This window comes from Falco punctatus, assembly GCF_963210335.1.
Source record: "Falco punctatus genome assembly, chromosome: 3".
NCBI lineage: Eukaryota > Metazoa > Chordata > Aves > Falconiformes > Falconidae > Falco > Falco punctatus.
The window spans coordinates 4,696,942-4,710,141 of record NC_137582.1 but is presented as its reverse complement, the minus strand read 5'-3'; the positions used below and the strand labels follow the sequence as shown (position 1 = coordinate 4,710,141).

General features: G+C 42.4%; 1 protein-coding gene across 3 annotated transcripts in view; it reads left to right on the top strand.

Annotated features, from left to right (window-relative positions):
* Positions 1-12,771, top strand: part of TRAPPC9 (trafficking protein particle complex subunit 9) — a gene marked incomplete at its 5' end in the record, with an annotated part of 509,504 nt that extends 496,733 nt beyond the window's left edge. For all 3 annotated transcript variants that reach the window (XM_080377735.1, XM_080377732.1, XM_080377736.1), the window contains 2 exons: positions 2,239-2,462; positions 9,567-12,771. In XM_080377735.1, the coding sequence (XP_080233861.1) occupies positions 2,239-2,462; positions 9,567-9,746 (404 nt within the window). In that variant the 3' untranslated portion in view covers positions 9,747-12,771. The remainder of the gene's footprint in view (positions 1-2,238; positions 2,463-9,566) is intronic.
* Between the last annotated feature and the right edge of the window lie 429 nt (positions 12,772-13,200).

The window sequence follows — 13,200 nt, the reverse complement described above, 5'->3', positions numbered from 1 at the left end:
GTGGGATAGCATTATAACCACTACTTCACCTCCATGATCTTAGGGCAATCCTGCAAGAAGCAATCTGATCATGTAGGGCAGGAAAGCCCACAACATTAGAGTGTGCTATTGCAAAACAAATCCAACGCCAAACAGGATTTCTAGCCCTTCCCTAAAAATGCAATGAGGGTTATAACTTGCTTTCACAGAATCACAGAATGGTTGAGGTTGGCAGGGGCCTCTGGAGGTCATCTGGTCCAATCCCCTGCTCAAGGAGGGCCACCTAGAGCACTTACCAAGGATGAGGACTGCACAGCCTCCCTGGGCAGCCTGTGCCAGCGCTCGGTCACCCTCACAGTAAAAAAAAATATATAATTCCTGATGTTCAGAGGGAACCTCCTGTGGTTCAGTTTGTGCCCATTGCTTCTGGTGCTGTCACTGGGCACCACTGAAAAAAGCCTGCCTCTGCCTTCTTCGCACCCTCCCTTCAGGTATTTCTATGCATCTAGAAGATCTGCTCTGAGCCGTCTGTTCTCCAGGCTGAGCAGTCCCAGCTCTCTCAGCCTTTCCTCATAGGAGAGATGCTCCGGTCCCTTAATCCTCTTCACTGGACTCTCTCCAGTATGTCCGTGCCTTTCTTGGACTAAGAAGCCCAGAACGGGACACAGTACTCCAGATGTGGCCTCAACCAGTGCTCTCGTTATCAAAAAACCTGGGCATCTCCTTTGGAAAGGAAAGTTTTGGCACGAGAGCTATTCCAACTGGGACCAGCACGGGTTTTGGATAGCTGCAGCTTGAGCACTGCAGGGTTGTTCTGTGCTCCCTCTGCCAAGCCTCTTGTATCTGGGGCTTGCTGTTGCATTTGGGAAGCTTTGGTCAAGGAGGGATTTTCATCTGGGTAGCTCAGCTTTGCAGACCTGACCTCTGGGATAAATGTCCCTTTCTGAACGCCTTTCTTTTTTGGCACTAGCTTTCTTTTTTTCCTCCAGTTGCTGCGCCAAGGCTTGTTCAGCTTGCAACACACCAGGACATAACAAGAACATGCATCATTTTGTAGTTTTTTGTCTAAGGCAACAAAACAAAAATAAGTACAAAAAAATAAAAATTACTTTGGTGGTGGTTGGTTTGTGGTTTTTTTTTTCTGTGAAAGCTCCTGAAGCATAAAAATAGTGCCTTTTCTTGAAGAGGGGATATTACTAATGTAAATCTGATGCTGTTGGCAGAGGAATAATATGCTGTATGTCATAAGGCAAGAGACTGAGGAGGAGCTGGAGCGATCGAAATGCCTCATGGGCATGTGCGATTGTGGGGATGGGTATTCACACAGAGGATGCTTTCTTACATGTGCCCAGGGCTTTCTCTTATCTCTGAACATGAACCCATAGTGAAATAGAAATGTTCCTGTATTAATACTGCAGCAGAGATAACCCTCATCTGAAAAATACAGTAATACTGCACAACTGGGAACCCTTTCAGAGCGGGCAATTGGACTAGCAATTTTGTAGCGTGTTGGTAATGAAACATTTGGGTTCTGTGTAAGCAAATGGGCAAGGTTAGTGGACACATTACTCCGGCTGTCATTGTCCCTGCAGTAACCAATGTAGAGGCTTTATATTTTCTGCTATCCCAGTAAGGGAAAGAAAAGCAGGAAGTTAAAAATAGAAATCCTAGAATGAATTAAAGTGCGAAGAGTGAACAAGCTCGTAGTACTGCTGTATAATTTTAAAATCCCTTTTTTTCCCTTAGAATCTGGACTTTAATATATGTATTACATTGCAAATTCTGGCGGTGGCTGTCGTGCTCCAAAAGGTCACCTCCATACAGGAGGATTTATTGTGGCTGTAACACGTGAACATGGCCATCCAGCCCTGGATCTGTGTAGCTACCATTTGTATTGATGATTCCTGTCTGTATTTCCCTTCACCTGATGCTGTTGATTTGCAGGAGAAGTTGTCTGTGGGTCTGGCCTTCAACACCGGCGGCTAAAAAGATTCTCTTCTGGTGCCTGTGGATAGAGTGTAATTGTTTTTTTTCATTGCTCTGTCAACAGCTGTGGGCAGATATCAGGCCTTTATGAGCTGTTTTTTGCAAGCAGTTTCCCTGCAACACCACCCTACACGACACCGCCGAGTTGGTTAACTGCCAAGCACCCTTGGTTTCACGCGGGTTACTTTTTCTTGTGAAGTTTCCTATCAAGATTATATGTGATTTCTAAAGCAGGGGTCCAGCATAACGTGGAATTGTTTTCTTGATTGGCAGATATCCTCGTTGATGGCCAGCTTTGTGACTGCGATATCGTGGTGAACTGCACGGTGGGAGACCCTGTCCCGCTGGAGGTGAAGCTGACCAACTGGAGCAAACACAGCGTGGGACCCTTCGCTCTCACCGTGATGCCCTACCAGGATTACCAAAATGGGGTGCACAACTACGAGCTGCAAGATGCTATCACCTTTGTGGGATCCAACACCTTCTACATCGATTCAGTATGTCTATCAGATGTGTCGTGATGCCGGATGACATGAATTTGCAGAAAAGGACTTCAGTATTCCATTGTGCTTTCTAAGGCAGATTAATTTTTGGAAAGCACCATGATTTCTGAAATTTAAAAAAAAATAATAATCCAGCTATTGCTAAAGGTGTTGCTAGGTTTGAGGATATGGAATCATCTCTTTGCAATGGTTTTAGACTGTAATTTCCTATCATGTAAACCACTAGTAAAGTATCAGAGACAGTGACTTTTGGTTGCTCTAGATCTGACAAAATATGAATGGGTAACCTAGATAAAATGTGTAATACCATATTGCCAGTCCCTTGAGCCATCCAGTGCAGCCTGCAGTAATAGTTTATAAGTAACTTTTTCTCTTTAGTCCATAAGAAATACTCCCCAGGCTGAGCCAAGGAACACTGCAAATCAGTTTTAGTCAGGTCCTGAGGAAATGCAACAGACTGCAAAAAGAAAATGTTAAATGTAATGACCGATCTGACAAGCTGGTTCATTTCCTTGTCGCTTAGCATACTTCTGTAAAACCATAAAGAAAAATAGAAAACATGCTTAAAATGAGACAGAAAAAGTCCCTTTTTACAACAGTTGAGATTTTGATTTTTATCTCAGTTTCTTCTTTAGAACATTCAAGTCTAGGAGCTTTTTGCTTCTAAGGCAAGACACTGAGAATATGGATAACACTGCTGTCTCCCATACCCTTCCCCCAAAAATTGCAACAACAAAAAAATCAGGACTGAAAAACAGACAGACAGTACTGCAAAGTGGAATAAGCAGTACTTCTGGTAACTTATGAAATAAACATGAAGAAGATGGTGAGTGTTTGGGATAGCGCTTAGGACCTTTGCTTAGGTCAGCTCATCGGATCACAAATAAAATGTACTTGTCAAAACGGAATATGTAAGTGAACCTTAGTATGAAAAAAATGAAAGGTTAACCACAGGGATAGTCCCCATGCATATTTTTCAATTATGTGTCATGGGGAGAAAATATTTCAGAAAGCTAATGATCATGGAATAGACCATCAACTTGAATTTTAATGGGGGCTAACTATATTCTCAGCTGAATAATTTAAATATGTCAACAGAAATAATCAAGAGATGGCTTGCTTTGACTCTCTTTCTGACAATGTGGAATTCTTAGTTGGAGTGGCAGTGTTTGGATGCCCAGCTGCTGAAAGACCTGACCCTCCAGGCTAATGAGGGGAAAGGGGGATGTCAGTGTGATGTATTCTTACCTTCTGACTGAGTCTCCTACGGGGCAAAAAGTCAGGAGTTCACATTGCTTATGCCTACCCAGGCAGCTTTCTCATACGTTACGGTCCCCGCTTTTGCCCTGCTGTTCAGTATTGTGACGTGTCTCCAATAACATGGTCCCTAATAAGTTAAAAATAGCACTGTTTTCCTATTTGTCCGCCTCGTAGTCCAAACAGGTGAAATTAAGAAAATGTCGAGTCTTAGACAAGAAGTGTTATATTTCATGGTATGTGGTATTGATACTTGTCATACATAGGCTCGCACAGAAAATGCTTAGTCATATTTCTTTGAGGCATAGAGCCCTGATCATGGCAGAAAATTCTTCAGACAGTGTATCTAATGCGGCCAGAGTCCCTTTCATCCCCCATAATAACTAATTCAGTAATGGAAAAAAAGATTTCAGAAAGCCGCACTTGTTTTGGGGACAAGAAGAAAGTCCTGGTTTGTGCATTTGATGCTTCAGGGAAGAATGAACATACTTAGAATTGTGTTCATGCTCTGAGTTTGGCAGAAACTCAGACAGATGCTGGTTAAGAAACCAAAGAAGCACATGGTTGGGTGAGATGAAAGATTTAGAATTTCTCTTTTTTATAAATGAAAGCTGAGACACCGGACTAGGTTTGCTGCTGGTCACTGGTTAACTCAGTGCTGCTCTGTCAAAGCTATTAAACACGTGCCCACGATTTTCATAAACTGAGGTCCCGGGCACACGATTATTTTGCTTGTTTAATGGAGGTGGCTTGAGATGCTACCACTTCCCAGCTGCTTGTTTTGGCCCCTCTGCAGGAAGATGTTCCCCGCTTCCCCAGCAGACCCAGCGGGAGCGATGGTGTGAGCATTCGTTTTTGTGCAAAGTTGGCCAGTTTAGCCAAAACAACGTTCGTCAGCAGTTTAAGCTAATTGGGCTGACTTTACACTGACACTGGCAAAGAGGTGGTGACATGATTTATTGCGCTGCCGAGCTAGGTGGGAGGAAGGATGGAGAACTAGCATATGGTTGGTGTATGAGTACTGTATGGTCAAGAACAAGTGGGAGCATCAGATATTAGAGCAAGAGAAAATACTTCTTATGTCCTGAAAATCTGGTCTGTTGTCATGCTGATGCAGACAGTACATTATTGGTGCTCAACTGAACGTGATTTCTCTGGGGAAAAAAGCAAACGAAACCCAAACCTCCTCTGCTTTCCTAAATGTTAGTTTCATATTTAGCCTGATGCTCAGCAAATCACAATTATTTTTGATTCCATACTAAAAAGTCTCAAAGCAGTTTCTGTTGCTATCTGGAAGACAGGGGATATATACAGGGATTTTCATGCACATGCTGCTTTGCAGTATAAATAGAACTTGTTTAAAAGGTAAAGTCATACGATTTTGTATTTCTCTCTCTTGCGGTTTGAAGTCCAGGTTAGATGAATTATCTTGGAGGTAACATAATAAGGGCTTTTTCACCTTTTTGTGCTCTTGCTTCAATTCAACGCAGAAGTCTGGGTTTGTGTCACAAAGTCTCTGCTGGGAGATACTACTTCAAAAAGCAAATCTTCTACTGAAAAAAATGAAGTATATTGAGGTATTTCCATGCATTTTAAATTAAGTAAAATCTTTAGTTTTAAGCACAACTTCCAGTTTGGTTAACTTTACCTTTCTATGTCTGTATTTATCAGAAAAAGTGACTTCCTCAGTTATGATTTAGATAATAGACATTTTTGTTCAGTGCACAGTTTTGAAACATAACACGGTGGACCCCCATCCATTAAAAATACATTGCACTGATTTATGTTTTATCTCACTTCACAACTTGAAGTCTAGCTTTAGCCATATTATTAAAAGTTCTTAGTTCTTACCGATATTGGAATTTGTTTCTTTTTTTGACTAATTGGTTGACAGGACAAAGTTACTTCTTGGCAAATTAAAAACAAAAAAATTATCTTCTAGGGAGAGTCCTGAAACTACCAGCAATTCATCTTTCCTTGTTGTTCCTGCTTTTGCCATTACTATTCTCAAGCAGGGTTTTTTTTTTTCCTGCGTGTGTTATCAGGCACTGGCTCAAGTGATCGGTAGTGGGAGATGAGGAGAAATTCATTAGTAGATGGTCATTTTGAATCAGCTCAGAAGCTATGATGAACATTTGCTCACTTCTGGCAAGTCCTCTGTGGCCCATCTGGAACAAATTAGTTTTCTTGGCACTGTTCTACTTGCACTGTAAACTCTTTGGGGCAGCGAACAGTAGCTGGCACTAGCCCTAATCTCCAACTGAGCTCCCTAAGTACTACAGCAGTATAAATAAGTAGTAATTAGTTCTAAGCAATCACAGTCCCACATGGTAGCCTGAATCAGGGAAGGATTAGAATGGAGCTAGAAACTTAATTTTTCTTCTATCTCAGTAGAACAGAGGAGTAATGTGGGCATTTTTTTTTTCTTGGTTCTTCAGTGTGTGTTTGGTTTTGGGTTTTGGGTTCTTTTTGTTTTAGGAGTAATGTGGGCATTTTTTATTTCTTGAATCTTCAGTGTTTGTTTGGTTTTGGGTTGTTTTTGGTTTTGGTTGTTTTTGTTTTTTCCTGGGATAGAAGCTTCCCATCTTTGGTTTCCATGATTTGGTGGAATTTTAGTAAAACCTTTTTCAAGTCTGACTTGTCTCAGCAAGCATGTATTCAACAGCATCTTGGATTGGCACAACATATAAACACATATCTAGGCATTGACACTACGAGAGCTCTGTGCTGCTAGATGGAGTGACAATACAAATTGCATCTGGATCAGGCACGAGCGTGTGTTCCTCATGTTTCTGGGAGGTTAGCTGGATCGTGCAGTGCGATCAGTGGGAGGGTGTGTGCTGTCAGCTATGGCAGAAAACGTCTGACTTACGTACACATCTGAACAAGTCACCCTGCACTTGCTCCCTTCCCAGGCAGCGGAGAGCCAGTCACCAGGGCTGATGGTGTTAAGGGGACATTTTACCTCATTCTACATTTGATCAGATGAATCTGCGTGTTGAACAGCTGGCTCAGATGTGGATATCCACTTTACAGACATTGGGGCGGATTCAGTTGCAGACTGAGACATCTGAATGTGTAGGTGTTACCGTGGACACTGGCCAGCTAAGCTCCCATTAGTCAATGGAGGCGTAGTCTGGAGCCAGTAGAACCTGGCTTACACTACACAGACACTGGGGTGAGATTCAGTTGCCTAAAAGTAGGCGTCTACCATCATTTGGGTGCTGTGGGTATCCCATCTGGCCTCCATCTCCTGCCAGAAGTCCTGTAAATCATCCTGTGCATCTTGCCAGCCCTGTGCACACGTCTTTATGCCTTAGGTCATCCCAGATGTCATGAGGTGCCTACATTTAGGCAGTTGTATCCTGGCTCTATGGGCTGGCTAGGTAGAGCATTCTCTGTTTGCTCCACTGGCTGCATTGACTAGAAGTCTTCTTACTGCAGAAGAAGCTCAGATACCTAGTGTATACCATGTGGGAAGAACCTGAAATGAGTGCTGATGTGTCTGAAGCCACCTTCCTGCTTGCCAAGGGCTCTGATCAATGCTGTTTTGGAGGTTTCCTTGTGGTGCAGCTAGATTAGGAGAAACAGACTGGGAGCTTGAAAAAGATATGGGTCCTGAGGAGCCTTCATTTGCTGTTTTCCTCCAGCCATTGCTGGCATTGGGGCCTACCTCTGTCCTCCTCTGGAAGCATGTCGGCATCAGTTCCAGTGAGGCAGAAATAAGTCAGGCAGCCCTGGGAGGAGGGGATGGAAGCAGGAGGGGAGGCTGTTTGATGTTCTGCATGTCCAGACGCAATGCCAGGGGGCAAGAACTTGTACCCAGCTAGGAGGGGAGATGCCAAGGACAGGGGTCAGGAGAACAGCTGTGGCTGCTCTGATCATTCATGCGGATGATATGATGCTGATACAAGTTTGCTATAGGTCAGCAAAAGTGCCCAGCACCAAAGCCAAAGGGAGCCTGGGCTTTGTCAGCTCCGCTGCTGCTGCTGCTTGTGAACAGCCAGGCCCTTATGCAGGAGCAGCAGCTCTTCAACAGAGAAGCCTGATACCCCAGGGGACTGTACAGGGTGCACATCTGCTGGCTAAAGGACCCAGCAATGAAAGTCAAAAAAACCCTAGAACAGGAGAAAACAGAAACAAACAGTTCATTCCCCTCACATCTGAAAGCTACAGAGAACCTTACTCACTGGAGGTGATGGCAGGTGATTTTCAACTCTCTGACATGTTCTTGAGGTGCCTCACACCCTGGGAAACTTTTCCTAGTGGTTCATCTCCCCCCTCTCCCCCACCATAGTCTAGTCATCATCCTTGTTCTGGTGTTCCTATGCAATGACAAGATGCCCTTCAGAAAAGGATGTCCATAGACACTTTCTCAGTTAATACCCCATTGTGGATGTCCCAGTTCACCATATGACCAAAATTTTTATGGTGGGCAAGAATCCCGATTAGCTGCATCCCTTCAGTGTTCCAAGTGGTAATATCCCATCAATTCCTAGTGATTTTGCTTGCGAAGATTTTCTCCCCCTGAATCCAATCAAGCGCAGCACCTCTGGGCATCTCAGGGCTTCTGGATCCAACACCAGAGTTTGTGTTGTGGTTGGGTTTGGGTCTCGGCTTGGCTGGCCAGTGGTCTGTCACACTGTCACTGGGAATCAGCACTGCACTCTGTAACATGATGGATGCTGAGGTGTTTGGAGATGACAAAGGAAGGCCCATTACCAATGAATATTCAAGGAAAAAAGAAAATACAGGGGCACACCTGTTAAAGTAGGGATGACCCCTTGAATATATATTGAGTTGGTGGTTTCAGGGTCTGAAGAGCAGAAAGGCTTCTTAGATGGTCTTAGCTGAGGGAAGACCAGTACTGAGGAGTATCAGGTGCTGTGTATTGGGTCTTTTCTGCTGAGATGAAGTTGCCTTTTCACAAGCTTTTGAATAAATTCCATCCAATGAAACGGCTTTGTGCCGATTCTGTGTTTTGCATCTGCAGCAACTTTAACACAATTCTAGGCACCCTGAAACTGGATTTAACGTCCTGTGGAAGCAGATATTAATTCAAACATTATCACATGCTGAACAGTCGTGGGGGTGTCAAAGTTAGAAATTACTTCAGTGTCTTGCTGAAATGATGGACTAAGATACATTATTTGTTGTAAAGATATGAATCATAAGTGGTTTTATGAGGAAGGGAAATATATGAATCTAGAAACAGTGTGAACTCTGTATTTAATTTGGACAAGTTAAATCAGGGTGGATACTTTTTGTGGGTTTTTTTCTTGCTGAACTCAATTATTATAATGATAGTGAATATTAAAGATTCTTGATTAGAATTTGCAGTCAGATTGTGTCTGAATTATAAGTGGGGATGAATTTAGCTGTTGCTAAGTTGTTAAGTGGTGTTTGACCATGTGTTTAGCATGAGTTCAGAGACGTGATTTAGACCTTTAATGGAGATGTCGATAAATGCAGCCTAAGGAAATATTTTTGGGTGACCTCTGCCTTAAACCAGCTCTGTTCTGGAATCAGTGGCTCCTAAAGAACTTGTATTCTGGTCTGAGTTGTGCCACAGCTTTGCTGCGTGAGAGAATAATACAGGGTTTAATTTTCAGTGCTCTGGTTTTACCATTGCTAGAACAGGGACAAGATCTTTACTCCTTTTTGTGTGAAGGCAATATTGAGATGTGAATCTAGAGTACTTCGAGATCATTTGAAGGAGCTACTGAATGGCAAAATACAATTGTTTGGGTTTGTTGCTGGCTTATTATATCATTATATAATGATATATTATTGATATATAATGATATATAATTATACTGATTTTCACATTTTCTTTTCCAGGTGAAGCCGACCAAAGACTCCGTGTACTTTGGAGCACTCCTCTTTCTCTACACAGGCGATTTCTACCTGAATATCAAATTCCATGAAGACAACTGCAGCAAGGAACTGCCTCTCTCCTGGTTCTGCCTTCCTAGTGTCCACATCCGTGCTACGGAGCCCATGGGCCAAACTAAGCTGTAAATATACTGTGTGCTATTTGGTTAACCGCAGTGCGCAGAAATGCTTGGCACATCCTCTGCTTGACCCCAGCTTGTTTCTGTCAAACCTCAGGCCACAGGCCCTACTTTGGAGGAACAGCTGAACACTTTCTGAATTGGCTGACAGTCATTTGGGCAGCTGCTTTAGCTAATTTCAGAGAGAGAGGGAGAGAGTTTATAACTGCTCTAGAGTTTCCCTCTGTTTCCAAAAAGCCTATGAAACTGCTAATATGTGCATTGTACTTTCATATGCTCTGTTATTAATCAGTGGGCTTGAAAGGGTCTTGAGGACTGTTAAGAGAGCTGAATTTAACCATGTGTTTGAAGGTCTCAATTCCAACTTAAATAATCCCGTTCTAGCATTTTTCAACAAGAATTGTGTATCTGTATGAAATTCCTCCTGGCTTATGCTGGACCCATGGCATGTACCCTTGAGGTGTACTTCTGTCTTAGATTTGTTCACAGGCTTGTTCTTGTTCATTTCTTTGCTATTTGGTGTCTTTAATGGTAAATAGCGGTAATGATGCTTTTTCCTGTGTTACTGAAGGTAAGAATAGCAAATGTGCCTCCAGTTATTCTCCTCCTCCCCTGAGCCTGGTGCCACTTGTTCCTGGTAGAGTCACTGTTCGGTAGGTCTATGAACAGGAAAGGAAGTAAGGCAATGAAGAGCTAAAGAATTTTGTCCTTGAGAAAGGAAATAAGCCAACTTTTGGGTTGTCTAAGGCTTGCCTGTGAATTTGGGCTTTTGCAATTCTGTTTTATACAATCACAATCGCTTGAAACATTTGCAGACACTTAAAGAGCCACCAGAATTTATCAGCTGGTCTTTAATATCACTTTGCATGAATTTTTTCATTTTTGCATCTGATCACATTTTTCATGCTAATAGACTGGGCTTGATTATGTGGTTGGGGTTTTTTCCCCTTTGTTTTATTTAGAATGCTTAAGTTTAATTATTAGGCAATTAAGGCCATGGAATTCCTGACCATAACAGTAGTTGATGAATGTACTGAAAATTTAGCCTGTTGTCTTTCAGAATAATGTTTTTGTATAGCGAGACCCGTATTGACCCCACATAAAGCAGGGAGATGTCTTAGCTGTATGATTAATATATTATTTCATGGACCATATGTTTCAAACCTGTCTCAATCTTTTCTTAAAGTTACAGCCTGCGGCTTTTAAATTTGGTGGTAGGATACCTTTGGGGATGGATGCACCAAGGTGTGTCAGGGGTGCTCCACTTAGCTCCAGTTAGCTCTATATGTGCTAAATCTACGTGCACAACCTCTTTGCAGAATTTTTGGTTGTTCAGGCTTCATCCAGATGTGAGCACACCACTTCATGCCTGATGTGGTCCATGCTGCTCATGCTGTGGAGCACCAGCGCACGGAGCTCATTCTGGCTCTCTGCACCATGCCCAGTGGTACTTACAGATGTGACTGGTGTTTTCCCTAGGAACTACAGTGCTCAAAACTCAATTAATTGCATGTTTGCAAATGACTGTAATGTATTCATTCCAAATATATTTCTAATTTGAGGGAACTATAGCTATAGCATGATAGCTATATTTCCAGGATATGCAGGGTATTATCTCTGAAAACCTGTATTGTGGCAATCTTATCAGTGTTTGCCCTTGAGCTGTGGCTCTATACACAGCTTTAAATGTCAGAGTGGAAGTCTTCAGTCTTAAACTGACGGAAATCTAAGGCCAGCTGAAGATTTACTTGCAATGGTGTACTGCTCTCTCAGGTGCCAGCAAACAATGTCCAGTAGGAAAACTGTTCCATAGATTTGCACAGTGGCTCTGGGCCACTGACACCGATGGAAAGAGCGTCCAGCAAGCTGAGTTGGGCATGTTTTTTGTGTTGGTGGAACGTGGTTAATCGGTTGTGACATGAGGCTGAGTCCTCTGTCACTAGGTAGGTATATATGCAGGAAAATAAGGTCCTGGGAGAGCAGGAATTAAACAACTTAATGTTCTCCACAAAAGCTTGCTTTTGACATGCGTGTCTGTACTATGTTACACAACACTGTTGCAGCAAAATCCAAATTGGGCTGTATTCAGTATTCCCAGCAGGTAATCTGCAGATGATAGGAATATAGCTAAGGCTTTGTAAGGACCACACTGCATTTGAAACAAAAATACTGTTGCAGTCAGGATGTTTCAGCTTACCTAGCTAAGGGATCATTTCCTACTTTATTTTTGAGAGCTTTCTCTGAGATGGGATGTTATTGTTCTATGAAGCCTGTCCTGGGATACAACATTCCTGTGCCCTTTACTTATAAAGGATCCTGATCCACAGCCTGCTGAAGCTGTTGGAATGTAAGCAGGTTTTACTATAACAAAAGCAAGCTGCGTATTTCCTAGGTTTCCAATACACCATTATAAATCTGCCATATGTGCTCATAAATATAAGTTCTTATGTGTGAGCTGACCCTTAATGGTCAATCTGTTCATTATATAGTAGACCACTCTGTCCTTTGTCAACTTTGATGCTTAGTTGCTTTTGGCAGTTGTGATATCTTTCCCAATTTTCTCACACTTCTACTTGTCTTGGTGAGAGAGATGAAACACAAGAAATTCTTCCTCCTGGGGATTATTTGTGACTTGTCCAGGAGGAGAATATTTAAGTGTCAGCGTAATTTGGAGAAGGGTGAGAGGACAGTACTTGAGAGTACTGTATCACTGGGAGTGCTGTCAGGATTGGTCCTTGCAGTGCTTGAAAAAAGGATAATACTTTCCTGATCTGCTCTCCTTTTCTGGAACTGAAAACTTGTTTTTATTTCTCTCAACTACCCAGCAATTATTTTGAACATGATAAGCCAAACTGCATTGTTACACAGATGTATATCTGATATGATCCCACTTGGTTGAGTTAAATCATTTGTAATTTAAATCACCCTTGCTGAGAGCAAACATTGGTCCAATATATGTGTGCATTGGTGAAGCATAAGTTGTGTAAATTTAACTGTCCAAATAAATACTTATCTTGTGCTATTTACACCTCTGCCTGTCTCTTTTGTCTATAATTCTTGATAATGTTCTTGTGTGTTTTTACTGATAGTAATAATAATATATCTCTTGATGCTGCATTCTCTCTCTGAAAGGTTGTATTCGTCCCTGGAACTGAAATTTCAGCTTCACTCAAAACTTTCTGTTTGTAGATGAACTCAGAAAGATGTGTGTGAACTCAGAAAGAACTCCATAGTGTGGTTCCTGTGTCAGTGTCCATTAATTGTAAGCTGAGGGGAGAGAGATGCACTCACGTGAAAAGTTACTTATGCCTGAGTTTCCTAATATTGCCGATGAGGGTGGTGAAACACTGGAACAGGTTGCCCAGAGAGGTGCCTCATCCCTGGAAACATTCAAGGTCAGGTTGAATGGGGCTCTGAGAAACCTAATTTAGTTGAAGACATTCCTGCTTGTTGCAGGGGAG